The sequence below is a fragment of the Fringilla coelebs genome (assembly GCF_963513975.1).
Source record: "Fringilla coelebs genome assembly, chromosome: 5".
Classification (NCBI taxonomy): domain Eukaryota; kingdom Metazoa; phylum Chordata; class Aves; order Passeriformes; family Fringillidae; genus Fringilla; species Fringilla coelebs.
The window spans coordinates 427,433-454,152 of NC_140033.1; the positions used below are offsets into that span (position 1 = coordinate 427,433).

Consider the following 26,720-nt stretch of genomic DNA (forward strand, 5'->3'; position numbering starts at 1 on the left):
GGTGGATGAGTTTGCTGCTGGAAGCAGGGAGGGATTCAGAACCATGGAGATCTCTCTAGGGCCAAAGCACTGAACCAAATCAAAGTTGTGCATATGCCCAGCACAGCTGGTTTTCAGTTCTGCGAGGAGCATGGGGCACAGCGCTGTTGCTCCTGGCATCAGGAAGATGTGGAGCTGCTGGAGCAGGTCCAGAGGAGCCCAGCACGTTCATACAGAGACTGGAGCACCTCCAGAGAAGGCCTGGGAGAGTTGGGAATGTTCAGCCTGGGGAAGGGAAGGTCATGTGGAGACCTCACAGCACCTTCCAGGGTCCCCAGAGAGGGACCCTGAATCAGCACTGGAGTGCCAGGATGCAGGGAATGGCTTCCCACTGCCGGAGGGCAGGGATGGATTGATTTAGATTGGATATTAGGAAAAAATTCCTGCCTGGGAGGGGAGGCAGGCCCTGGCACAGGGTGCCCAGAGCAGCTGGGGCTGCCCCTGCATCCCTGGCAGTGGCCAAGGCCAGACTGGACACTGGGGCTGGAGCACCTGGGACAGTGGGAGGTGTCCCTGCCATGGCAGGGGTGGCACTGGGGGGGCTCTGAGGTCCTTCAGGCAGAGGACAGAATTTCCCCACCTTCTTCAGTGCCTGGCGTGGGGAGGACCCAAAGCTCAGAAGAAGTTTGTCAATATTTTACTGAGTTTTTTCTTTCTGCTTTAGAGAAAGTTTAATTATGGCTGGTCCTAGACTGCTGTGTGTGACTGAGGGCTCTGGAAACTCAAGGATGAGGCAGCACAGGAGTTTGCAAAAGCTGTAAGGGGCTTTAGGGTGCCAGATGTTGGCGGGGGCTTGGGATGTGGTGCCAGCAGTGACTGCACACCCAATTTCATGGCTGTTACACTGTAACTTCCTCTTGCAAAAGAGGCAATTTCAGGCCTTCTGTTTTTCCTTCCCTTCTGTCACCTTTGTTCTGACACATGAAATAATTGGAACTGGGCAGTGATGTTAGTGTGGGGATCCGGTGTGTCTATGGCCTCCCTGGTCCTGCTTTGCCCTCCATTTCCAGCAGCAGCTCTGCTGAGGAATGTTGTGTCTTGCAGGAAAAAAATGGCCACTTCATTTTTGACAGGTGAATTTTGGGCATCAGCAGCAATTTTTTTATGGGAAGGGTGGTCAGGCTGCCCAAGGCTGCCTAGGGAGCTTTGGAGTGCCCATCCCTGGAGGTGTCCAAGGCATTCCTGGAGGTGGCACTCAGGGCTCTGGGCTGGGGACAAGGTGGGCTTTGGGCACAGCTGGGACTGGATGGGCTGGGAGGGCTTTTCCAACCTCAGGGATCCTGGGGTTCTTAGAGCTTCTTTGTGCTGTTTTCTCAAATACCTGGAAGCAAATGCTGAAATGAAGCGGTGCAGTTCCCAAGAACAAAACTGTTGAGTTATTTTTAGTTTTAGAAGAGAAAAGCAAGGAGAAGTATTGAGCGTATCTTTGGAGTTTGGATCTGTGCTGGAATTTTCCGAGGAGCAGTGAAGTGAGACGGGATCATCTGGTGGGCATGGGAGACTTTGGCCATGTGGGGAAAATCCTGTTGTGTAATCCCAGTTTGTTTGGAGCTGTGGACAGTGCCCTGGTCAGGAATGTGTTATTTTGGGAAAAGCAGGTGGGATCACCACCAGCCAACCAGCAGGGCCAGTGCTGGAGGAAGTAGGAGGATCTCCAGGGCCCTGGCTGGAAGGAGCAGTGCCATGCTGGGGTTAGGTTTTGACGCTTTGGGGGGAATTCTGCTGAGGAAATCGCTGCAATTCCTGTGGGTTGGCCCATTCAGAGTCCTGGGGGGAATCATAGGATCCCAGAATGGTTTGTTGTTGCAGCCCCTGCCAAGGGCAGGGACACCTTCACTATCCCACAGGACTCCAGGCCCCACCCAAACCATTCCATGCTTCCATGAACAAGAGAACTATTGATGATCATTTGTGCAAGGTGGATGTTCAGTTATTTTCCCAATGTTGAGCCAATATCTAGGATTCTTCATTAAGCTTGGAAAAACAAATGTCATTCTTTTCAGTCTTTTGAAATGTGCACCCTACAGATTCCATGGGTTTTATGAGTGGTTTTGGTTATGATTGAGGGAATTCAGTCACAGTGTGCATGTCTCCTTGGATTAGTGCTCCAAGCCCGAGTTGGATGGACATTTCAGCTGGAGTGCTGTCCCCTTCCTGCTGCACCATCCTTCCTAACTTCCCTGCCCTCCCTCCCTGCTCAGACATCCCTGTTGGAAGCCATTTTGGGGGAATGATCCAGCTGGTTATCTTTTTCTGCTAACACTGCATGGCAAAGGAAACCCATTTTTTCCCAGCAGTGCAGGTTTAATACCCAGCAAGCAGTGGCCTCAGATCAGGAGTGTGTCCTGCTGGTTTGGGATTCCCAGAGCAGGTTGAGCTTTGTCCAGGTAAAACCCATGGAACTCTGAAGGGTGGGTCTGAGAGTTCCCAGGGATTGTTTTCCTTTCAGGATGTTTTATGCTGGATGAATCCTGGCTCATAAATAGAGGTTAAGTGGTGCCATGCAGGGAAAACAGCCTGGTGGTGCCTTGTTCTGGGAAAGATGTTTTACCCAATTCCTCAGAATTGGGTAAAGAGGGAGGAATTTCTCCATGGAAAGGGTCAGGCCTTGGCTGGGGCTGCCCAGGAAACTTTGGAGTGTCCATTGCTGGAGGTGTCCAAGGAATTCCTGGAGGTGGCACTCAGGGCTGTGGGCTGGGGACAAGGTGGGGGTCAGGCACAGCTTGGACTTGATGCTCTTTTCCAACCTCAGCCATTTTGAGCTCTTTCTGAAGTGTCTTTATTTATTTTAACTGCAAAACTTCTTAAACTTTGCATGGACTGTGTCTGTAATGCCCTGAAAGCTTGAGGAAATGAAAATTAATTTATTTAATGTCTGTTTGTGGGCTCTGCTTCGCTGGGGCCTCAATTCTGGGTCCGTTGAGTGGAGGAGCATTGGAATATTCTGGTAGGAGCTGCAGTGTGTGATGGGCTGGGCTGTTCTGGTGCAGGTACAGCCACAAACTCACCTTGAGAGCTTTGAATTGGGATGAAGGACCAGGAAAGGAGCACAGCAGTTGTTTCACTGGCTCACTTGAGGTCGTGTGTTGATCAAATAGGCGTCTGTGGAACGGACAGCCCTTGATCTCCCCATGGGGTGCAGCAGGAAATCTCAGTTTGCAAATGCTGGCCCTTAGTCTGAGTACAAAGAGGTGTCTTTTGTAACATCGCCTTAGTCTGTGTGGGCAGCAAAGATGAAAACATCCAAGGTCCATGGAAGGACAAAGTGGGATTTCTGCGAAACGCTGCTTCTGCACCCCAGTAAAAACCAACACCCTGCTCGGAGATCCCAGTCTGGTCATGAACGGGGATTTCTGTGGGGCTGAGCTGTGGTCACCTGGGAGAAAATGTCACTTGTTGCTTAGAGCAGACAGAGTAACCAGCTCTGAGCGTCATCAAAGTGATCCAGGCAGGCCGAGGGAGGAGCCTGGAGTCCTACAAGGGATGGAAATCAACGCTTCAAGCACCCCAGGACTTTGTTTTGCTGGTTCAATATTCAAATGCAGTTGCAAATCTCACACTCAAAGGTTAATATTTAATGGCAAGCCCCGAGTCCCTCCGGGGTTCCTTGGGACTGGTGTTGCTTCCGTGGGGTCAGCACAGAGGAGCAGATGGAAATACCAATCCCGCTGAGTTATTGCTGAAATACAGATCATAAACTGGGAGATTCCTCTGCCCTCAGAGCTGATGTGAGCCCAGCAGCCCACAGAGGTGAATTTTAGGGATGTGTTGAGCTCCATGTGCGCCAACTGAGCCGGCAAAAAAGGCCCTTTTTGTGCTGTTCTGTTCCCAGAGCGTTTGGGATCCTTTTCTGCAGCTTTTTCTCTCAGCTTTTGAAGTGCTGCGGTTTCGCTTTCTTCGTGTCTGGGTGTGGAGCAGTTAATTAAAAAAGTAACATTTAAATCAAGAAGCTGTGCAAATTCTGTCTTTAGCATGGGGTAGGGCAGCAATTACGAGGCTGCTTAACGAGATACTGGGTTAGGATAAGGTTGATGATCAAAACAAAGTTCTCCTGATATCATCTCTGTCTTTGGGAGCTTCAGAGGCCGGGAAGGATTAGAAGGAGCTCTTTATTTTGGGTGTACATTTGTCCAACACAGAGGCCTTCAAGGGTTTATTGCCAGAGGCAGTTTTTTATTAAAGAAAAAGCCCAGCACAGCCCCTTTCCATGCAGAGCAGCATCCCTCTGTGCCTGTGGTTTCCTGCTGGTGGCCACGGAACATCGGGTGGCCCTGAGCTGGGTGGGAGGTGGGAGCTTTCAGAGGGATGGGGACGGGCTGGATCTGTGGGCTGAGGCCAGCAGGGTGAGGGACAGCCAGGCCAGGTGTCAGCCCTGGGGTCAGCCCAGGCCCCTGGAGCGCTGCAGGCTGGGACAGGGGTCTGGAAAGCTGGGAGAGGCCCTGGGGGTGCTGTGGCAGCGGCTGGACACGAGCCCAGGGTGGCCAGGGGGGGCAGGAGGCCGATGGCCCCTGGGCTGTGGCAGCCCCAGTGTGGGCACGGCCCCAGGGCAGGGACTGTCCCCTGTGCTGGCCCTGCCAGGGACCCCCTGGAATCCTGGGGGACAGCTCTGGGCCCTTCCTGCCAGGAGAGCCCTGGAGGGGCTGGAGCATGTCCAGGGAATGGAGCTGGGAAGGGGCTGGAGCCCCAGCAGGGCTGAGGGAGCTGGGAAGGGGCTGAGCCTGGAGCAAAGGAGGCTCAGGGGGCCTTTGTGGCTCTGCACAAGTCCCTGCCAGGAGGGGACAGCCGGGGGGGTCGGGCTGTGCTGTAGGGAACAGGGACAGGAGGAGAGGGAACGGCCTCAGGCTGGGCCAGGGGAGGAGAGGTTGGACATCAGCAGGAATTTCCCCATGGAAAGGGGGTCAGGCCTTGGCAGGGGCTGCCCAGGGAGCTTTGGAGTCCCCATCCCTGGACTGGATGGCTTTGGAGGGCTTTTCCAACCTTAATGGTGCCAGAATTTTGTAATGCAAATGCAGAGATCTCTTTAATTTGTCAGATATTAAGGAATAACGAAGAAATTCATCTTCATAGCTCACAAGGGGAAAACAAAAGGAGATTCTTGGCAAACTGGTGAAATATTTTGGTTGAAATTTTATCTGTGAATTTTAAGTGTACCCAAGTGGTTTTCAATAAGCAGCTTGGGCCAGGGAATGTCTCAGGGAGCTGAAGTGCCTCTTTTGGGGGTGTGTAGCAATGATGAACCCCCAGTGAGCTGGGATCACTGCCTCCAGGCCTCTGGTGTGTCCTGCTTTGCCTTCAGTCAGGGATTCCAGAAAGAACTGAGCAAATGAGAGAGGCAGGGAGCAAAGGTAAAGGTGCTGAATGAGAATGGAGTTATGTAAAATCCTGATGTCAAAGGAGCTGTTTTAATTTTGTGCTGCCGCTTGGGAGGGTGTCCCAAAACTGCAGAGCTGCCCCTGGGGGAGAACCTTCCACAGGTCCTGTCCCTTGGCTGTTCCTCATGGCTGGCATGGGATGGGCTCCTGCCATGGTGTAATTTGAGAACAGAGGGGCTGGGTTCATGGAATTGTGGAATAATGGAATCCCAGACTGCTGTGGGTGGGAAGGGACCTCAAAGCCCCTCCAGTGCCACCTCTGCCATGGCAGGGACACCTTCCATTGTCCCAGGCTGCTCCAAGCCCCATCCAGCCTGGCCTTGAGCTCCAGGATTTGTGTAGGAAGCATTTCCTTTCCTCCTTTGGAGTTTCTCACCATCCTTGGTACCTCCATCATTCCTCTGAAGAGAAATCCACAAAGGTCTTGGATTCAGTCTTTGCTGTGTTAAAGATGAATATGGGAATTAATCCATCTTGGAAGCTGAGACAGAGTGTTGCTCAGGAGTCTGAAGTGGGAGCCTAAGGAGGTTGGGAGAGCTCTGAAATAACTCATGATTCTCTTCCCCTGGCAGACTGAATTCCAGAATCCCAGAAATACTGAGGCTGGAAAAGCCCTTTGGGATCGCTGAGACCCAGCTGCACCCAATGCCCACCTTGTCCCCAGCCCAGAGCCCTGATGTCACCTCCAGGAATCCCTTGGACACCTCCAGGGGTGGGCACTCCAAAGCTCCCTGGGCAGCCCCTGCCAAGGCCTGACCTGCTTTCCATGGGGAAATTGCTGCTGAATTCCTGCAGGATGGTGACTTCTTGTCTCCCTTGTCCAGCACTCAGAGGAGGAGGACTCTGAGATGTCCCTGCAGCCCCCACCAGGGCTGACCTGAGACCTTTACAGGGTGCTCTGAATTCTGGATAGTGTTTGCTTCTCTCTCAAGGAACGTTGGGTCCTTTTTAGGGAAGTGAAATTGTGCAGTCGAGAAATGTTGATAACCCAAATGATCCAATTTCTTAGGAAGAGCTTGGGGATAAAAATACTGGCAAGTGTAAATTGTTGTGAGTGGCAGTGGGGTGTTATGTATGAGCCTGGCACTGCTCCTTGCCTGCTTTCCTGGGAGTGCTTGACAGGTCTGGGGATGGATCAGGGCTGGCTTCCAGCTGGGCAGGGAGGGAGAGCTGTGTGGCAGGAGGTGGGAAAGTGATGGGAGTGACCCTGTCCCTGCCCTGGGAGTCACCAGGCAGCAGTGGGACACCTGGGCACCCTCCATCTCCCTGCAGGTGATGCTCTGCAGGCTCCAGCTTCTTCCCAGGGAGCCCTGGGCTGGGATAACCATAACAATAATAATAACAATAACAACAGCAATAACAACAGCCCCTCTGCTTGCAGGTGTGGGCAGTTCATTGCCATCAGTACTGCACTGGGAAGTGCTGGGCTGTGTTTCCTCATCCAGGGCTGAGGAAGGTGAGGTGCTGTGGTTTAAGTGTCTGACTGGAAAACCACAGCAGCTGCATGTCCATCCTGTGATGTACCTGGAATCACAGAATCAAGGAGTCTCCTGAGCAGAAGGGGACCCACAGGGATCACAGATCCAGCTCCTGGCCCTGCACAGACACCCCAACAATCCCAGCCTGTGCATCCCTGGCAGCGCTGTCCAAACACTCCTGGAGCTCTGGGGCTGTGCCCATTCCCTGGGGAGCCTGGGCAGTGCCCAACACCCTTGGAAAAGAGCCTTTCCTGATGTCCATCCTATCCTTCCCCTGGCACAGCTCCATGGAGATTTGAAAAGATTTGGAGCAGGCTCTGGCAGCACAAGGTGCTGGTTGTGTGCTGGATCAGCTCCTGTGGAAGATTCCCAGAGCTTGGCCAAGAGTTTAAAATAGTAACTGGTCTTGGTGGCTTCTCCAGTTACCAGGATCATTCCAGGGATCTCATGATTTGCATATCGTTTTCCAAATGTCTACATGCAGAGGAAAAGAAATTTGCTGTTGCTCTGACCCTGAGCTGATGAAGGAAGAGTTGATATTATGTTTGCCAGGAGTGGATTTAGGGATGACCTCAGGCTGGGAGCAGCTGGCAGTGTTCGGGCAGAGAGGGGTGTGCTGGCTGCTCCTCCAAGGGGATGGAACGGGAACTCCAGAAAACTGGCAGAGGGGAGGGTTAGGTGGGATATTGGGAAGGAATTCCTGGCTGGGCTGGAATTGCCAGAGCAGCTGTGGCTGCCCCTGGATTCCTGGCAGTGCCCAAGGCCAGGCTGGACAGTGGGGCTGGAGCAGCCTGGGGCAGTGGGAGGTGTCCCTGCCATGGGCACTCCCTTGTCCTGTCCCTCCAGGCCTTGTCCCCAGTCCCTCTCCAGCTCTTCTGGAGCCCCTTTAGGCTGTGGAAGGGGCTCTGAAGTCTCCCTGCAGCCTTCTCTTGTCCAGGTGAGCACCCCCAGCTCTCCCAGCCTGGCTCCAGCCCTGGAGCAGCTCTGTGGTCTCTGGACTCTGTCCAGCAGTTTGTCTCAGCTGTTGTTTATTTACTGTTAGAACCAGTGCCTCTGGGAATATTTCAATTCATGTATTATGGTTGAGGTTCAGAAGAGTTGGTGGAAGGGTGGGTATGTATGTCTGTCTGTATGTATGTATGTATGTATGTATGTAGGCATTTATTTATTTATTTATTTTTACTGGAAATGAGACCAGAGCCCATGCCAGTGACCCCTGGGCTGTGTGGAGTCAGGAATGGGCTGCAGGAGTTTGTGGGTTAGAACTAACCAGGACTATCTGGAGTGACCATCTTGGTCAGTTGGTGTTTGTGGTCACTTGGCCGTTCTGGCTGAGCATTGGGGCGGTGCCTGGGTGGTTTTACAGCTCTTGCAGCCTTTAATTCCTGAATTCCTGGTAGAGACAAGGAGGGTTAGGGAAGAGTTGAAGCTGTCGTAAAACCCCAAGTTCAGGAAATCGATGCAGGTGTTGATGGTATAAAACCCCCAAAATGGGAAAACCTCTGGACCGTTTTTCCCAGTCTTTGCATCACTCACTTCTGCTGGAGAGAAGAAGCTGAAAAGTCCAACTGTTGCAGGCTGGGATTTTTTTTTTTTTTTCCTTTGAGTGTATTTAGCCATGGAAGGGGCTGGCCAGGGAGCTTTGGAGTGCCCGTTCCAGGAGGTGTCCAGGGAATTCCTGGAGGTAGCACTTAGGGCTCTGGGCTGGGGACAAGATGGGGACTGGGCACAATTTGGATTAGTTGGGCTGGGAGGGCTTTCTTAACCTCAGGGATCCTGGGATTTTTTTGGGGGCTGCTCTTAAAGCAGGTGGGAAGAGGCTGAATAAATCCCAAAATTCATGTGAGTGGACATTGATTAGGGAATAGTTTGTGGTTGTTCTGTTCTGTCAGCAGTGCAGGTACTCTGGAAAATGCTGCTTCTCCTTAATTCCAACAGCTCAAACTCTTCCTTTATCAGCGAAATCTTGAGGGAAGTTTTAACTTATATAAAAGGTTGAATTTAGCTCATCTGGGCTGATAGTTCTGATCAACCATGATAAAGTAACTGAGGTAGTGGGAAGACTTTAACTTTTGTTAAAAATAGCTGGATTTTGTATGTGCCTGTCCTTTTCCAAATGCTCCCATCCCACTGCTGCCTCCTGGGATGTGCCATGGGATCTGTGGGAAAGGCAGGAATTCTGTTCCTCTTGTGAGGCTCGTGTTTAAGGGTTAAGTGGACCTTTTGATTGTTTTTATTGAGGAATTCCTGATTGTCCTCATCCTTTTCCAGTTCCTTTTGCAGACAAAGAACCTTTTCCTTGTAGTTGGCTCAGAGCAACGGTGGGTATGGATTTGCCTCAGGGAGGGGGCACTGCAGCCTCTGTGCATCCCTTCTCCCTGGGGAGGGGGCACTGCAGCCTCTGTGCATCCCTTCTCCCTGGGGAGGGGCACTGCAGCCTCTGTGCATCCCTTCTCCCTGGGGAGGGGGCACTGCAGCCTCTGTGCATCCCTTCTCCCTGGGGAGGGGGCACTGCAGCCTCTGTGCATCCCTTCTCCCTGGGGAGGGGGCACTGCAGCCTCTGTGCATCCCTTCTCCCTGGGGAGGGGGCACTGCAGCCTCTGTGCATCCCTTCTCCCCAGGGAGGGGGCACTGCAGTCTCTGTGCATCCCTTCTCCCTGGGGAGGGGCACTGCAGCCTTTGTGCATCCCTTCTCCCTGGGGAGGGGCACTGCAGCCTCTGTGCATCCCTTCTCCCTGGGGAGGGGCACTGCAGCCTCTGTGCATCCCTTCTCCCTGGGGAGGGGCACTGCAGCCTCTGTGCATCCCTTCTCCCAGCTTCCCTGGAGCAGCAGGCGCAGAGCAGGAGGAGCCCCTGGCAGGGAGGATCAGGTGGGATTTCAGGGGCAGGTTGTTCCCCAGAGGCCGCTGGGCACTGAGCAGGTCATGGTGCTGGCCCCAAGGCTGCCAGAGCTCCAGGAGCATTTGGACAGCGCTCTCAGGGATGGGATCTGAGGGGTCTGTGCAGGTGATCCCTGTGGATCCCCTCCAGCTCAGGATATTCCATGACTCCATGAGTCCAAGGACAGTACTCTCCTTCCATCCATGTGCTGGGTGTTGAATTCATGGCTCCCTTAAGCGGAGGGGCACAGGGAAGGACCCAGGCTCTGCCAGAGCCCATCCCTGTCCCTGCTGGTTGGACTCAGGGATCCTGGTGCAGGCTCTGGGGTGGGCTCTGACCCCTGTGTCCAGCAGGGATGTGTTACACACACAGCACCTGGCACACATTCTCACAGGAGCACTCACAGGAACAGCAGTGGCTCTGCTCCTCCTGGGCTCTGCAGATCCTCCAGCAGGGCTGCTCCAGGTAGAAGTTCCCTGAGGAGAGCTGGGGACCCTCTCCAGTGCCTTTGAAAAAGCATTTACACATTAGTTCATGACTTGCTAATGTGTAAATGCTTTTTCAAAGGCATTGGAGAGGGTTTTAGTAGGTTTTAGTCTGCTCAGTAATGAGCTTTCCTTACTTGCCTGAGTGGATTCCATGGAAAGTGGATTTCATTACATATTCCTGTGCAATATCTTGGGACCATCTCTCCTAAGGCATGGAAGGTGTGGGGAAGGTGGGCACTGTTCACAAGGTATTGGCACACAGGTGTGTGGAAAAGCTGCAACACACTCTGATTTCATTCATGTGCTTGGAGCTGAACTGTGAAACTTCCTGAAAGCTATGGCCCCATCCCTGGCAGTGTCCCAGGCCAGGCTGGACACTGGGGCTTGGGACACCCTGGAACAGTGGAAAGTGTCCCTGCCATGGCAGGGCTGGCGCCGGCTGTGCTTTAAGGTCCTTCCCACCCAAACCATTCCACGGTCCCCTGATTTATACAAAAGGGACTTTCACTCTTGACTGATATCTTTAATTTGTTCATATTATTTGGGCCATGTCTTTCCAATGACAGCCACAGCTCTTTGTGTATATTTGGGATATTTGGGACCAGCTGCTGTCTCATGGAAGGAGCTGCAGTTCAGCAGCCTCTTGAACTCCTTTGGATTTTGCTCCCACTAAACTTGGGGTGAGTTCTGTGGGCGTTTGGCCAGCGCTCCCTCCCGAGCGGGCACGCTCCTTTTCTGCTGCCGTGTCGGTCCTGGCACCTTGGCAGGGTCTGGCTGCCGTGGGAATGAGGCTGGATGTCAGGGAATTGTGATCATCAGCAGCTGTGCCAGCCCCTTGGCCCTGAGGAGCAGTGCCAGCAGCTGCTGGTGTCACCAGGCGTGTCCCTTGGCCAGCAGATGTGTCCTGGTGACAAAGCAGTGACACGGGGTGGTGGCAGGAGTGCTGGCTGAGGTGACACAGCAGTGACACAGGGTGGTGGCAGGAGTGCTGGCTGAGGTGCCATGGCAGTGACATGGGGGTGGCAGGAGTGCTGGCTGTGGTGACATGGCAGGGACACGGAGGTGGCAGCAGTGCTGGCAGTGTCCAGGGTGTCCCTAGAGGCTCTCCAGAGCCGTTCCCATGAGGACGTGCCAGGGCTTGGGCTTGCTGGGGTTGGCCAGGCTGGATTCCTTGGTGTCCTGGCTCTGCAGGGACATGCAGTGCCTGTGAAAACTGATGGAGAGAGGCTCAGGTTGGATATTGAGAAAAAATTTCTGCCTGGGAGAGTGGGCAGGCCCTGGCACAGGGTGCCCAGAGCAGCTGGGGCTGCCCCTGCATCCCTGGCAGTGCCCAAGGCCAGGCTGGACACTGGGGCTGGAGCAGCCTGGGACAGTGGGAGGTGTCCCTGGGATGGCTGGGTGACACTGGGGGGGCTCTGAAGTCCCTTCCCACCCAAACCATTCCAGGACTCCATGGTTGTGGAATGCAAAGCCAACTGAGACTAAGACAAGTTCTCCCTTCTAATCCCCCCATTGCTCCCTGTCCCAGCTTCTTCTGTGCATTGTGAGAATTCTATTTGTTCTTCCATGGCTCTTCCAGCCTTGAGCTCTCCAAAGCATCAGTGTCCATTTAAGCCAGAACTGTGCAGAATTTTATGGCATCTTGGCATTTGTGGCCCAGCAGAGAATTGCTGAGGAGGTTCTTGTTTAAGGTGTCCCTGCTCATGGCAGGGGTTGGGCTGTGCTGCCAGGGAACAGGGACAGGAGGAAAGGGAACGGCCTCAGGCTGGGCCAGGGGACATGAGGTTGGTCACCAGCAGGAATTACCCCATGGAAAGGGGTGTCAGGCCTTGGCAGGGACTGCCCAGGGAGCTTTGGAGTGTCCATCCCTGGAGGTGTCCCAAGAATTCCTGGAGGTGGAACTCAGGGCTCTGGGCTGGGGACAAGGAGGGGATCAGGCACAGCTTCGACTGGATGTGCTGGGAGGGCTTTTCCAACCTCCCTGAATCTGGGACTCTGTCAAAGGCTTTTGGGCACAGGTTCCAGGGAAAAAGGCGTCAAAGTTTAGAAATAAAACCCTGAACAGTTTTTGTTCAGATCAATGCCCTTGGTGTGGGTGAATGTTGTACCTGCAGTTAAGTAATCACTGATTGGAAGATGAGGAAATACATTTATATTCACATTACATTTAATTTCCGTCTGATGTGGGCACCTGCTGCTGGTTGGTCTCTGTCTGGGTGTATCCCACAACACACTAGGAATTCCTGGATTTTAGGAGATTGATTAAAGCCCAGCTCTGGAGTTATGGGGGAGCTCATGGGCTGAGCCAGGCTTTAGCTCTTCCTCTGTGATCCCCTCCCTCTGTCTGTGGTTGTTCTGAGCCTCATCCAGCCTGGCCTTGCACACTGCCATGGCTGGGCAGTTCACATTTGCCCAGTGCTGCAGGAGGGGAGGAGCTGGGATAACTGGGAGGATCCTGAGTGGCCTGATTGGTGATTCCTTGGCAGGGACTGTCAGTCCCTGTGATCTTCCTTTGTGCTCAATGGTTCTGTGAAAGTTCATTTAGGGAAAAAAATTAAAGCCTTTGGCCTTGAGATACCTTTGGTTATTAGTAACTTTAAAAAATCTTTTCCAGGAGTGGAAGCTTGCAAAGGAATTCACACTGGATGAAAACCATTTCCTGAAGCTGGGTCTATTCCAGGAACTGTAACCCAAATGTTTCTCTGTCCGAGGAGATTTCACATTTGAAGAAACTTCTACTGAAGGTAGGAACATCACCCTGTCCTTTTGTCTTGGAATGGTTGGGTGAGAAGGGACCTCAGAGCCCCTCCAGTGCCAGCCCTGCCATGGCAGGGACACCTCCCCCTGCCCCAGGCTGCTCCAGCCCCAGTGTCCAGCCTGGCCTTGGGCATTGCCAGGGATGCAGGGGCAGCCCCAGCTGCTCTGGCAATCCCAGCCCAGCCAGGAATTCCTCATTGCCAAGATCCCATCCATGGCTGCCCTCTGGCAGTGGGAGCCATTCCCTGGGTGCTGTCCCTGCAGGCCTTGTCCCCAGTCCCTCTGCAGCTCTCCTGGATTCTCTTTGGGCCCTGGCAGGGGTTCTGAGATATACCTGTATTCTTCTGCTCTCCAGGCTGGGCATTCCCAGCCCTCCCAGCCTGGATCCCTGGGAGCTGAGGGGCTCCAGCCCTGGAGCAGCTCCAGGTGCTCCTGCTGTTGGCCCCAGGGCTGCTTTTCAGGTGGGGTCTCATCTGAGGAAAGGGGTAGAATTTTCCCCCCCTGTGGGATCAGCCCAGCACTGGGGGATTTCTGGCCAGGGCCTGTGAAATTCCTCATTAGGGGACCAGTTAATTCCCAGTAATGAGGACGAGCTCTGTGATGCTGGGTGATCAGTTCTGGTGGCTGCTCCTGGGATTGATCCTGGTATTTAATACCTTGAGTCATCTTAGTGGGAATTGTGGTGTCCCAGGGATAGTCCTGGGATGGAGTCCAGGCTGAGGGGCTCAGTTTCTGCGTCCTGTGCCATCCTTGAGCTTGGGCTGCCTTTTCCCCCATGGAAAGCGGTCAGGCCTTGGCAGGGGCTACCCAGGGAGCTTTGGAGGGCCCATCCCTGGAGGTGTCCAAGGAGTTCCTGGAGGTGACATCAGGGCTCTGGGCTGGGGACAAGGTGGGGGGTCAGGCGCAGCTTGGACTGGATGGGCTGGGAGGGCTTTTCCAGCCTCCGGGATCCTGGGATTCATGGTGTGCTGGCCAGGATCCTCCCTAAAACCGGGTTCAACTGGGAAAAAGTGCCTCTCAGAACCTTAGTTCAGGTCCATAATGGCTGGGAAGGGCATGGAACTCTTCTTTCCGTATTCTCCTGAGCACTGCTGGGGCTGTGGCAGGAAATTCCCTGTGGAAGTGCCACACTGTGCGCTCATCGTGGGGTAGGAAAAGGGCACAGGCCAGGATCTCTTACCAGAGTTCCCCAGGAAGGAGTAGGAACCTTCCAGCAGAGCAGCCCAGGGCACACAGGAGGAGCTGCGCTCTCCTGCAGCAGCAATTCCATTGTGGATTCACTGCCCTGGCATTCCCTGGAGGTGTGGGAGCAGCGGGATCCTTCCCAGTGCCAGCAGTGGAGAGGCTGACTCGGGCATTTTCCTCTTGGCAGTTCCACTGGGAAAAGCACCCCTAATGCTCCAAAGGGAGAGATTTGATGTAAAACAAGTGAGTTAAAGATGCACAGATTGGAATGGTTAGGTGGGATATTGGGAAGTGATTCCTGCTGGGAGGGTAGTGAGGGCTGGGATGGAATTGCCAGAGAAGTTCTGGCTGCCTCTGGATCCCTGGAAATGTCCAAAGCCAGGCTGGATGGGGCTTGGAGTTCCCTGGTCCTTGTGACAGCTTTGGTAGGCTCAGTGTAATTATTTTTGTGTCCCAAGGAGGTGTTGATTCCCTGCTGTTCCTCTTGGGAACAGTGATCCTTCTAGGATCACTCCCAAATCCACCGGTTTGGGATCTGCCTGTGCCTTTTCCTCTTTCTAATTTGTGTTGATTCATTTCTTCCCTTTCATCCTGCTGCTGAGTCACCAAAGGGAGGGAGTTTAGCTCTAAAGCTGTTTGGGAATTCCATGCCCAACCCTTCTGTGGGAATTCAGCTGAGCCATTGATCAGCCTGGCCTTGTCCGTCTGTGTTTTCCAGGTGGATTTTCCAGTGGTGGAACAGTTTGCTGAAAAAGCTGTTTTGGGGGTTCACATTTAGCAGGTTCAGTAAAGTGAGATTTTGTTCTCTGGAGCTGGGATAACTGTTAGTGGATAACTGGAATTAAAGGTGGAGAGTTCTTGGATGGATGTGTGGTCCTGGTGCTCTCCAGACTTCTTCCCATACTGGAATTGGAGGAAATTCCCTATGTTTTGGGGTATTTTTTGTTGCTTTGTGTAGCAAAGCCTAAAATTATTTATTCTTATGGAGGAAATAGGGGAGATTTTATATTAAAACGTGGCAAAAAAAAGAATAAGCTTGAAATTCCCATCAGGAATCTGTGTCTGTCCAGGCTAAAATCCACCCTGGATGGAACTGGGACCTGTTCAGCTTGGCCAGATCTGCTGGAGTTGGGGCTGGCTTTGGTATTTTGTACTGGATGTTACCGGGATGGTGGGAGGATCCCAAAACTCTTTTTTAGAATGCTTTTTTAGATCGCAGAACTCTTTTTGCTGCTTTCCTTCAGCACTTCCATGTGCTCCCACCTAGTAAAAACATTCAGTGTTTTATTTTAGCAGGAATGATCTTAAATGGACCTAAAAAATCAGTAAATCTTGGGAATTTTGTCCTGATTTCCAGGAGCAGTTGCCTGGGGGCTTCCTGCCTTTCTGTGTTCACTTTTCCTGGCACTGCAGTGCACAGAGGATTTTGGAAAGGTTGGAAAATGCTGTGGGTGTTTTGTCTGTGCCTGTGTTTGCTGAGGCTCAGGGGGGCCCTTGGTGACACAGAACTGGCTGGGAATAACCCTGGGAGAAATCACAGCAACCTGGGGCCTGGATACTCCTGGAGCTGTGGGATCAGGGGGGCTGGGAAAGTCACCTGAAGGTGACCCTGTCCCCAGCACCATGCCCCTGGTCCCTTTGGAGTCACCTGAGGGTGACCCTGTCCCCAGCACCACGCCCCTGGTCCCTTTGGAGTCACCTGAGGGTGACCCTGTCCCCAGCACCACGCCCCTGGTCCCTTTGGAGTCACCTGAGGGTGACCCTGTCCCCAGCACCACGCACCCAGGCCCCTTTGGAGTCACCTGAGGGTGACCCTGTCCCCAGCACCACGCCCCTGGTCCCTTTGGAGTCACCTGAGGGTGACCCTGTCCCCAGCACCACGCCCCTGGTCCCTTTGGAGTCACCTGAGGGTGACCTTGTCCCCAGCACCACGCACCTGGGTTGCTTCCCTGCTGTTCCCACTGCATTCCTCAAAGGGAGCCTTGGTTTCCTGGAGCTGCTGGCAGCAGGAGGCTGGGTGATCATCCATGAAAAATAAATAATTAAAGGACAAATTCCCCATTGGAATTCCCAGCCAGGAGCTCTTTGGGCTCAGAACATTCTGTGTAAAAAATTGATGTTGTCATTTATGCAAATGAGCGGCGCTGGGGCAGGTACTGTCCAGGACACAGCTCTGGGAATGGTGGAAAATGAAATAAAATTAAATGCAACAAAATAAATTAACACAAAATAGCATATAACCTAAATAAAACAAAATATGCATCCTCCCCCTAGCTGCTGAGCCAGTGGAGAAGGAGAAAAAGAACAGAGCAGAGGTGGCAAAAGGGGTCCTTTGTTTGGGGTTTTTAACAGCAAATGCATTACTTGTTGGAACTTCATAGAAAGTCAGCTGGAATTTTGTTGGCAGGGAATTGACTGTTCCCAGCCCTGAGGAGGCAGGTCTTGTTAGTCTTAGACTTCTGTGTCGGAACAGAGAGATTAAATATCTCCTGCATTGTCCCAAAATTGAAACACCCCAACACTGTTTTCTATCATGAATAGGAATTCATTTATGGGCTGGAAACTGGTGCTGCTGTGCTGGGACAGGGGGGCTTCAATCCAGGTGGGGCCCAAAGGCACACCTACAGAAATCACCTTCCCTGGTGCCTCAGGGAGGGCAGGGATGGCTGGGATATTGGGAGGGAATTCCTGCCTGGGAGGGGAGGCAGGCCCTGGCACAGGGTGCCCAGAGCAGCTGGAGCTGCCCTGGATCCCTGGCAGTGCCCAAGGCCAGGCTGGACACTGGGGCTGGAGCAGCCTGGGACAGTGGGAGGTGTCCCTGCCATGGCTGGGTGGCACTGGAGGTGCTCTGAGGTCCCTTCCCACCCACACCATTCCAGGATTCCCTGAGCCCTAGTGCCTACCCAGAGGATCTGTAATTGCTCTTGTTAATGCGCTGTCCCAGAGCCTGGTGCCCGCAGGGGTTGCCGTGGGGCTCTCCTTGGCTGCAGCCTCACTGCTCCTTCCCAGCCCTGCAGCTTCTGCAGAGCCTTGGTGGCAAACACAGGGTCGGGGTGACACTGGAATTTCCCTGCGTGGGGCTGGGAGATGCTCCCTGGAATGCAGCTCAGGTCCAGCCCTACAGCGGGTACTGACACAGAGCTGCTCTTCTGAAGCCCTCATGGGTGTTGCTCTCATTGGATATTCCAGAAATAAAATCAGCAACTGGAAAGGGCTGTGAGTGTCCACCTGAGAACGGGAAAACATCTCTGCTTTCCTGGTGGCAAGAGTGACCTAAATTTAAGCACTGAGATGGGAGAAGTAGCAAATCCCATGGAATCAGAGAGTTCTGGATGGGAAGGGACCTCAGAGCCCCTCCAGTGCCACCCTGCCATGACACCTCCCACTGTCCCAGGCTGCTCCAGCCCATGTCCAACCTGGCCTTGGGCACTGCCAGGGATCCAGAGGCAGCCCCAGCTGCTCTGGCAATTCCAGCCCAGCCCCTCTCCACTCTCACAGGGAAGGTCAGGCAGCTTTTCCTGGAGATTTATAAAAATTTCAGGAAAGCTGTAGAATTACCAGGATTACAATGGGTGTCAGTTTGGAAGGTGAGAATTCCACATGGATTCCACACCATTGGAAGGAATATTTCTGCATTTGGGTTGACTGAGCCCCCAAACCTCCTTCACTGAAGGCCTTTGGTGCCAGATTTTCCCTCGGTGAATTTATAACCAAGCAGAGATGGTTAAAAATACCCAAAGAACAGTTTGTGAGGAACACACCGAGCCCAGCAGTGCTGTCACTGCAGTGTCATGTAGGTTGAACATTCAGATGGCTGCTCCCAACTCTGAAATTCAGTGCTGAAATCCCAGAATCCCAAAATCCCTGGAGTTGGAAAAGCCCTCCCAGCACATCCAGTCCAGTCTGTGCTTGACCCCCACCTGTCCCCAGCCCAGAGCCCTGAGTGCCACCTCCAGGAATTCCTTGGACATCTCCAGAGATGGGCACTCCAAAGCTCCCTGGGCAGCCCCTGCCAAGGCCTGACCCCCCTTTCCATGGGGAAATTCCTGCTGATGTCCAACCTCACCTCCCCTGGCCCAGCCTGAGGCCGTTCCCTCTGCTCCTGTCCCTGTTCCCTGGAGCACAGCCTGACCCCCCCAGCTGTCCCCTCCTGGCAGGGACTTGTGCAGAGCCACAAGGGCCCCCTGAGCCTCCTTTGCTCCAGGCTCAGCCCCTTCCCAACTCCCTCAGCTCTCCTGGGGCTCCAGCCCCTTCCCAGCTCCCTCAGCCCTCCTGGGGCTCCAGCCCCTGCCCAGCTCCATTCCCTGGACATGCTCCAGCCCCTCCAGGGCTCTCCAGAGCTGCCCCCCAGGATTTGGGGTGGGAAAAACCTGATAAAAGAAACTCAGTTTTTTCCCTGATCCATGTCCTGCTTCTGTGAATGCTTCACTCAAAGACTGACTGTGGAAGCTGTACCATGAAAAATTGATAGATTTAAAATCTAATGGGAAAATTGGGGTCTTCAGCTTTTTGCAAGGCCCTGCTCTGGTGACTGGAAGGCAGAGCCCCCTCAGTGTCATTCCTGGAGGGAAAATGGGTTTTTAAGGGGACAATGTCCAGGCTGTCCTGTAGCTGAGGTTATGCAGAGTGTGACCAGCAGAGGATCAGGCACAGGGACGTTTTTGGAAAAAGCCAAATGAATGGATGGAGAGAGTTCTGTGTGTGGAAATGCGGATGTGGGTTGGGTTAAAAACGGCCTTGTGATCCTGGGTATAGAATCACATGATGCTGCTGGATCATCTGGGAATGTGGCACAGGGACACGGCTCAGCCCAGGGGCTGCGCGTGCAGAGCGTGGGAGCCCGGGCTGGCGCTGCCCAGGATGTGTCCAGAAGGAGCTGTGTTCCCTGTGTCCCTGGGAATGACAGCCACTGCCTGCTGTTTGTGTTAATGGCTGCAGAGGGACTGGGGACAAGGCCTGCAGGGACAGCACCCAGGGAATGGCTCCCACTGCCAGAGGGCAGCCATGGATGGGATCTTGGCAATGAGGAATTCCTGGCTGGGCTGGGATTGCCAGAGCAGCTGGGGCTGCCCCTGCATCCCTGCAGTGTCCCAGGCCAGGTTGGACATTGGGGCTGGAGCAGCCTGGGACAGTGGGAGGCGTCCCTGCCATGGCTGGGTGGCACTGGAGGGGCTCTGAGGTCCCTTTCCACCCAAACCATTCCAGGATTCCATGAATTCTGTACCTGGTGCTGTGGCCAGAACAGGACTGTGAAGGGTTGTTGAGGAGCTGAGGTGAGATGGTGAAGGGCAGAATTGGAAGAGGAAATGTTAAGCAAGAGGAAGAGCCGTGGAAGAGTCTCCTAGGAGTGGTCTGAACAATGCCTTGCTTTGGTGTAACTCACAGCTTTTCCAAAATTTCAGGTATTAGGAAAGCAAAGTGGAAAAAGATCATTAATAGAACTCACACAGAGAAAAATCGGGATAACAAAAGGGCAAACTAGGGTTGGGGTAGGAGTGGATGGAAAGGGAGGATTCAAAGGCCAGTGCCCCAAGAACAACCCTGAGGGGCTGGAGCATGTCCAGGAATGGAGCTGGGCAGGGGCTGGAGCCCCAGGAGGGCTGAGGGAGCTGGGGAGGGGCTGGAGCCCCAGGAGGGCTGAGGGAGCTGGGCAGGGGCTGAGCCTGGAGCAAAGGAGGCTCAGGGGGCCCTTGTGGCTCTGCACAAGTCCCTGCCAGGAGGGGACAGCCGGGGGGGTCGGGCTGTGCTCCAGGGAACAGGGACAGGAGCAGAGGGAACGGCCTCAGGCTGGGCCAGGGGAGGGTCTGGGGGATTTGGGGAAAATTCCTTCCCCAGGAGGGTTGGAAAGCACTGGATGGGCTGGAGTCCTCATCCCTGGAAGTGTTCAAAAAATGTCTGGAGGTGGCACCTGGGGACACGGGGTGGCAGTGGATGGGGTTGATGGTGGGACTCGATGATCTCAGAGGTCTTCTCCGACCTCAGGGATGCTGTGATCATGCACAGGAGGTGTGGAGCAGTAACCGGTGCTTTCCTGCCCCCAGCCAGTTGTGTCCCATCACCATGTTCTGGAAGTTTGATTTGAACACAACGTCACACGTGGACAAGCTGCTGGACAAGGAGGATGTGACCCTGGAGGAGCTGATGGACGAGGATGACGTCCTGCAGGAATGCAAGGCCCAGAACCGGCGGCTGCTGGACTTCCTGTGCCAGCAGCGCTGCATGGAGCAGCTGGTCACCCTCATCACGCACGAGCCCCCCGTGGACATGGACGAGAAGGTCCGATTCAAGTAGGTATTGGGTCCCTGCTTCCCTGGGACATGCCAGCCAGGGATCCCGGGGCTGAAAACAGAATTCCACCTGGGCTCTGTTGTGGCACCTCCTGGCGGGGAGGGAGCCTTTGAGCACTGGGGATGTTCCAGCTGTTGGGGTTTGGAGGAAATTGGTTTGGTTTTGATGGTTTGACATTGAGTTGGTCTCCAAACAAAATCCTATTTCCTGTAATGTCTCCAAAAAAACATAGCTCAAGTAATGTCTCAAATAATCAAATCTCAAATAATGTAAAAAAGTAATCCTATCTCAAATAAAGTCTCAAAAAATCTGCTGTTCCCTCAAAATCCAAACCCCCCTAAATACGTTTTTATAGGAAAGAGGTAGAAATCTCTGAACTCTATGGGTTTCCAATCCCACAGAACAAAGTGAGCTGAAAAATGAATAAAATCTGGGGTATTTTTGTGTGCTGCATGTCCAGATCCTGCTGATTTCAGGGATCACAGCTCCAGGCAGGCCCTGCCTCTGCTCAGACCGTGCTGAGCTCCTCACAGGGGTTTGTGTCTCACCAGAGTTGTGTTTATGTATTTTTAACCCAATGTATACTCAAAAATATTGACATTTGGGTTTGGGGAGTTAGTTTGCTTTTGTGAAGTTTATATAAAAATAAAAGGCTGCTCTGACTATAAATAACTGAAACTGGGCAGGTTTTTCCTGGTGGGGATGGATCAGGGCTGGGGTTGGTGGAAAGCCACAGAAGTGCCACGTTCAGGTGTGGTTTTGGGTAAGAGTTGATAATGGTGTGAGGTGGCTGTTCCCAGGTGAGCGAATGCCCAGGAGTATGTGGGGTAATAACTTGGAATATCCTGTGGCTGCTGTGCAAGGATCCTGCTCTGGAGGGTGAATTTGGGACCCACCTGCAGAGCTGCGTCAGCCCTGGGGCCGGCAGCTGAAGGACCTGGAGCAAGTCCAGATGAGCTGCTCCAGGGCTGGAGCCCCTCTGCTCCGGAGAGGCTGGGAGAGCTGGGAATGTTCCCCTGGAGAAGGGAAGGCTCCAGGGAGAGCTTCCAGCCCATTCCAGGGCCTGAAGGGGCTCCAGGAGAGCTGCAGAGGGACTGGGGACAAGGCCTGCAGGGACAGCACCCAGGGAATGGCTCCCACTGCCAGAGGGCAGGCATGGATGTGATCTTGGGAATGAGAAATTCCTGCCTGGGCTGGAATTGCCAGAGCAGCTGGGGCTGCCCCTGCATCCCTGGCAGTGCCCAAGGCCAGGCTGGACACTGGGGCTGGAGCAGCCTGGGGCAGGGGGAGGTGTCCCTGCCATGGCTGGGGTGGCACTGGAGGGGCTTTGGGGTCCCTTCCCACCCAGCCATCCCAGGATTCCCTGATTGTTACCAAACAGGCGAAGAATGAGGGAAGGGGGAATAAGGACAGAGGTTTCAAGAAGTAAATTCCTGCTGGGACACCAAGGGCTGATGTTCATGGAGCATTTCCTTGGCAGCACTAGGGACTCCCAGGCAGAGCAGGCCCAGAAGTGTCTCCATAGCCTGGAGAGGGGAAGGGGGGTTTGAGCTCATTAGAAACCAGGGAAGCTTTTGGGATAAATAAAGGCTGAGCAGGAAGAATGGACTCTGTGCAAATCCAGATGGAGTTCCACTTTGGCTCTTCAGGAAAGGTTATAAAATTGGTCAAGTGGAACAGGGAGAAACTTGATAGCTTTGGAAGGATCTGGGGCTGGGAATGTGAGGAGAGGGGATCATCCAAGGACTTTATCCCTGGAACAATGGGATGGAGGTTCATAAAGTTCAGAGTCCCCAGTAAATTCCCATCCAAGCAGAACTTGTGGAATTAAATACCTGAAAGGAGGCTGGAGCAGGAAAGGAGAGTGTGAATCTTGGATCTGCCAATGAGCTGCTGAGCCCAGGGGTGAGGCAAGCTCAGCTTTCAAGGGGTCGGAGGGGGAGTTCGGGTGAGGTGAGTCCCTGCAGCCTGGAAACCACCAGGGCTGGGATGTGGTGCCAGAACGGGAATGGTGAGGGGTTGGATCAGACCTGGGGCTATGAGAGCTGCAGGAGCAGAACCTGCTGGGACAGGGAGAGCTCCCATTTCTCCCCTGTCCATGGGATGTGTATCCCAGGGAGGCTCCGCACACAGATCTTGAGGAATTGTATATGTTTTTTGCATGGAATGATCCAGGAAAAGGAGAAAAGAATCATGGTGTCTCTTTGGGGGTGTAAGGGATGGAAGGGCTGGAAGGTCCCTCTGTGGTGGTGATAGTGACATGCTCAGCCTCAGCTCCTTGGGCAGCACCAAGCCTGGAACAGCAGCAGTCGGGCCTGAGGGGCTTTGGGCTGGAACTGCAGGAACAGGAGGAGGCTGCTGGGGAAGGGAATGGTGCAGGAAAAGGGTCAGAGCTCCCAGCTGGCCTGGTAGTGGCTTGTCCTAGAGGCTTATAGGGAATGCAGAGATTGGGAAAGATCCTGGTGTAGAAACCTGGTGTGGTCACAAATCACTAATAATCCATTGTGGGAAAAGTGTCCTCACCAGAGGGAATCAGTCATAGGATGGGCTGGGTGGGAAGGGCCTCAGAGCCTCTCCAGTGCCACCCCTGCCATGGCAGGGACACCTCCCACTGTCCCAGGTGCTCCAGCCCCAGTGTCCAGCCTGGCCTTTGGCACTGCCAGGGATGCAGGGGCAGCCCCAGCTGCTCTGGGCATCTGTGCCTGGGCCTGGCCACCCTCCTAGGCAGGAATTCCGTCACTTGCTGGGGCCTTTGCGGAGGGCAGATCTCCAGTTCCCATCTCACCTGTGGGGGCTCTGGGTGTGTCGCTGCAGGTATCCCAACACGGCCTGCGAGCTGCTGACCTCAGACGTGCCGCAGATCAACGACAAACTGGGCGGGGACGAGACCCTGCTCAACATCCTCTACGACTTCCTGGACCACGAGCCCCCCCTGAACCCCCTCCTCGCCAGCTTCTTCAGCAAGACCATCGGGAACCTCATTGCACGGAAAACAGAACAGGTGGGGATGGGGTCTGTCCCGATCCAGGGAATTCCCCGGCACTGCCCGTGTTGTGTCCTTGCTGTGAGCTTGTGGTTGGAGGTGAAATGGGATCTCTGGAAAGTTCTCGGAATTCCTCAGCAGGGACACGCTGGTGTGGACAGACTCTTCCCAGAGTTTTGGGTTGGGATCTGCCATGGCCGGGATATCCCCATGGCACAGCTAAAGCTTCTCTTTTCGTGCCAAGGCATTTTGAGGATCATCGGAGTCATCCCAAACCATAAACAAGGCCTCAGGCTCATCCTTATGGAAGGGGTGCTGAGGCATGGGCTGAACAGGGATTCAGGAATACTCACATCCCAATAAATACTGGGGTTGTAAATGCTGCCTGGTAGGGAGCTTGAGAGGAAAGGAAAATCCTCCAGCTTCACTTATTTCCATGGCATTGGGTTTCTCTGTGGTACGGAGGGGAGAAAAGTTGACAGAAAAGATCTGATTTGGTGTTGCCTTGGAGTAAGAATTATTCCCTTGTTCCCTGGAGAGTTTCCAGACCAAGGTCAGTGGTTGAGACACAAAGGAGAAGCTCTGGGAGTTGTGAGGGAGTTGAGGGGGATCTGTGAGGGAGTTGTGGGGGATTTGTGGGGAAGCTGTGAGGGAGCTGTGTGTCCCGCTGGCAGCTGATGCAGGCTCCTGTTTCCACAGGTGATCTCATTTTTGAGGAAAAAGGACAAGTTCCTGAGCCTGGTGCTAAAGCACATCGACACCTCTGCCATGATGGACCTGCTGCTGCGCCTCATCAGCTGCGTGGAGCCCACGGCCCTGCGCCAGGACGTGCTCAACGTGAGGGCCTTCCCCTCCCAGCCCCTGTCCCTGCCTGGCCCAGATGGGGTCTGTGGGTGTTTTATCCCAGGAGCAGATCCACCCCTCAGGCAGCTCCTGTTCCCAGGGCTGGGGTCGCTCCTTGAGTCCCTCAGCTCTGTTGTGGCTCCAGGGCAGCAAAGGGGTTCCCACTTGTTTTTCCATGAAGCAACCTCTCTTTAGTCCAGCTGGAGAGCTTGGAGAGAGGGAAACTGTGTTTTCCCAGTGTTCAGAAATTCAGACATTGATTTGGACTGTAATTAGTGTCATTTCTTACCATGTTCAAGGAATCATAGAGTCAAGGAATCCTGGAATGGTTTGGGCTAGAGAGGACCCTAAAGCCCCTGCAGTGCCACCCCTGCCATGGCAGGGACACCTCTCACTGTCCCAGGCTGCTCCAGCCCCAGTGTCCAGCCTGGCCTTGGACATTCCAGGGATTCAGGGGCAGCCCCAGCTGCTCTGGGCAGTTCCAGCCCAGTCAGGCCTTGTCCCCAGTCCCTCTGCAGCTCTCCTGGAGCCCCTGCAGGCCCTGCCAGGGGCTCTGCGCTCTCCCTGGAGCCTTCTCCTCTCCAGGTGAGCACCCCCAGCTCTCCTAGCCAGCCTCAGGAGCAGAGGGGCTCCAGACCCATCCCTGGAAATGTTGTTCCTTGTAATAGAAGTTTGCTCATTTCCCAGGCAGCTGAGTTTGGGCATTGTTGGGATGAGTTTGGAGGATGTCACACATGCAGCAGCTTTCCTGGAGCAGGAGTGGGATGTGAATGGAAATGGGTGGAGATGAGGGGCTGAGCCTACACATGGGGCTGGGAGGGAGGAGTGGCAGGGAGCCTTTAGAGAGGATGTTCCTGGTTTCCTGGGCCAGAAAGGGGGATAGGGAATGATTTTCATGGAGAATAGGAAGTTGTGGAGCAAGATGAAGGTGCAGTGACAGCTGTTCCAATATCTGGCAGGAGGCAGAATTGCTGGGTGTGAGCAGCAGGAAGAGCAGGAGCTGCTGGGAGAACGTGGTGGGGTTCTGCCACCACTGCTCAGATGAGGCTGTTTGTCCCTGGAGCATTCCATGTTTTCCAGAGGGGCCTGAGTGTTAGTTCCATGGCAGGATGCAAATCCAAATCCAACCCCATCCATGCTGATGCAAATCTGAATCCATCCCTGTCCCTGCCTCAGGGATGGGATTGGAGAGGGAAGGAAGGGCTTCCCTTCCTGCAGAGCTTCCCAGAGCCCCTCTGGTTCTGAGTTCTCAGACATCCATCAAGGATTTTCTCTGCTGCTGTTTTCCCTGCAGTGGCTGAATGAAGCCAGGATTATCCAGAGACTGGTGGAGCTGATCCATTCAAGCCAGGATGAGGATGTGAGTGGCACCAGGGCTGGGGATTTGGGGGGCTGGGTCCTACAGGGTCCGGGCGATTTTTGTTTGCCATGTCCCAGTGACCTGTGGAGGAGCCACCAGGGATGCCTTGGGATGTCCCATCCTCTGCTCAGTGCCAAATGAGGGGTTTTGGAGTAGTTTCGTCTGCTTTTGACTTATTTTACTCCCAGTTTCTTGGTTCTGCTGCCTGAGTTCATCTCAATCCTACAGACAGTGGGGATTTCCCTTGGGATTAGGGAGGAACCTGCTGTTCCTGGAAGATTCTTTAAAATCAGCCACTTTATGCCATTTTCAAATCTTTCTAGCCCCAAGTAGGAATTCAGTTGTAAAGTCCAGAAAATGCAGTTCTCTGAGTCCAGTTCCCTCAGCTCACCCCAAGTAAACTTCTTTCTGTGATGGGAAAACTGAACATCCCCATGGATGTGTGTTGGAGCAGATGCTGAGGTACAGCATCTCCAGAGAGACTTTGCCTGATGGCCAGAACGGGAGGATGAATTCCTCAAACAAACCTGGAAAACCTTTTAAATCCCAGGAATTAAATGGTGGAGGGTTTTCTTAAGCAGGAAGGCTGAGCAGTGGAAGGAAGGATGGAATGTTTGTGTTGCAGATGTGCAGATTAGCAGGATTGAGGAGAGAAAAAGGAATCCTCACCCCATAGCTCCTGAATAATCATGTTTGGGCCAATCTCCTTTAAGTGATTGTTGATGCTGCAACCTGTTGATGCTGCAGCTCCAGGAGTGTCCAGCCCTGAGTAACTCCAGGGGGAGCAGGAGCAGGTCGATCCCAGCTGGAGCATTCCCAGCCTGGCCAGGCTTGGCCCTGGCGCTGACACTGCTCCTGTCCTGTTTCCAGAGGCAATCCAACGCTTCCCAGACCCTGTGTGACATCATCAGGCTGAGCAGAGACCAGAGCACTCAGCTCCAGGATGTCCCGGAGCCAGATCCACTTCTCACAGCACTGGAATCGTGAGTACTGGGGGCACTGGGCATGCTGGGGGCACTGGGTGCACTGGGAGTGGCTCCTGGATCG

The 26,720-nt window shown here is 53.8% G+C and overlaps 1 protein-coding gene across 3 annotated transcripts in view; it reads left to right on the plus strand.

The window, feature by feature from the left end:
• PPP6R2 (protein phosphatase 6 regulatory subunit 2) overlaps positions 1 to 26,720 on the plus strand; it is a 57,771-nt gene that overhangs the window by 8,097 nt on the left and 22,954 nt on the right. Inside the window, exons 2-8 of one of the 3 annotated variants that reach the window (XM_084206413.1) lie at positions 12,872 to 13,001; positions 19,405 to 19,601; positions 20,241 to 20,486; positions 23,302 to 23,488; positions 24,170 to 24,307; positions 25,608 to 25,673; positions 26,544 to 26,656. In XM_084206413.1, the coding sequence (XP_084062539.1) occupies positions 20,260 to 20,486; positions 23,302 to 23,488; positions 24,170 to 24,307; positions 25,608 to 25,673; positions 26,544 to 26,656 (731 nt within the window). In that variant the 5' untranslated portion in view covers positions 12,872 to 13,001; positions 19,405 to 19,601; positions 20,241 to 20,259. The remainder of the gene's footprint in view (positions 1 to 12,871; positions 13,002 to 19,404; positions 19,602 to 20,240; positions 20,487 to 23,301; positions 23,489 to 24,169; positions 24,308 to 25,607; positions 25,674 to 26,543; positions 26,657 to 26,720) is intronic. The other 2 variants (XM_084206414.1, XM_084206412.1) reach the window with 2 other exon arrangements.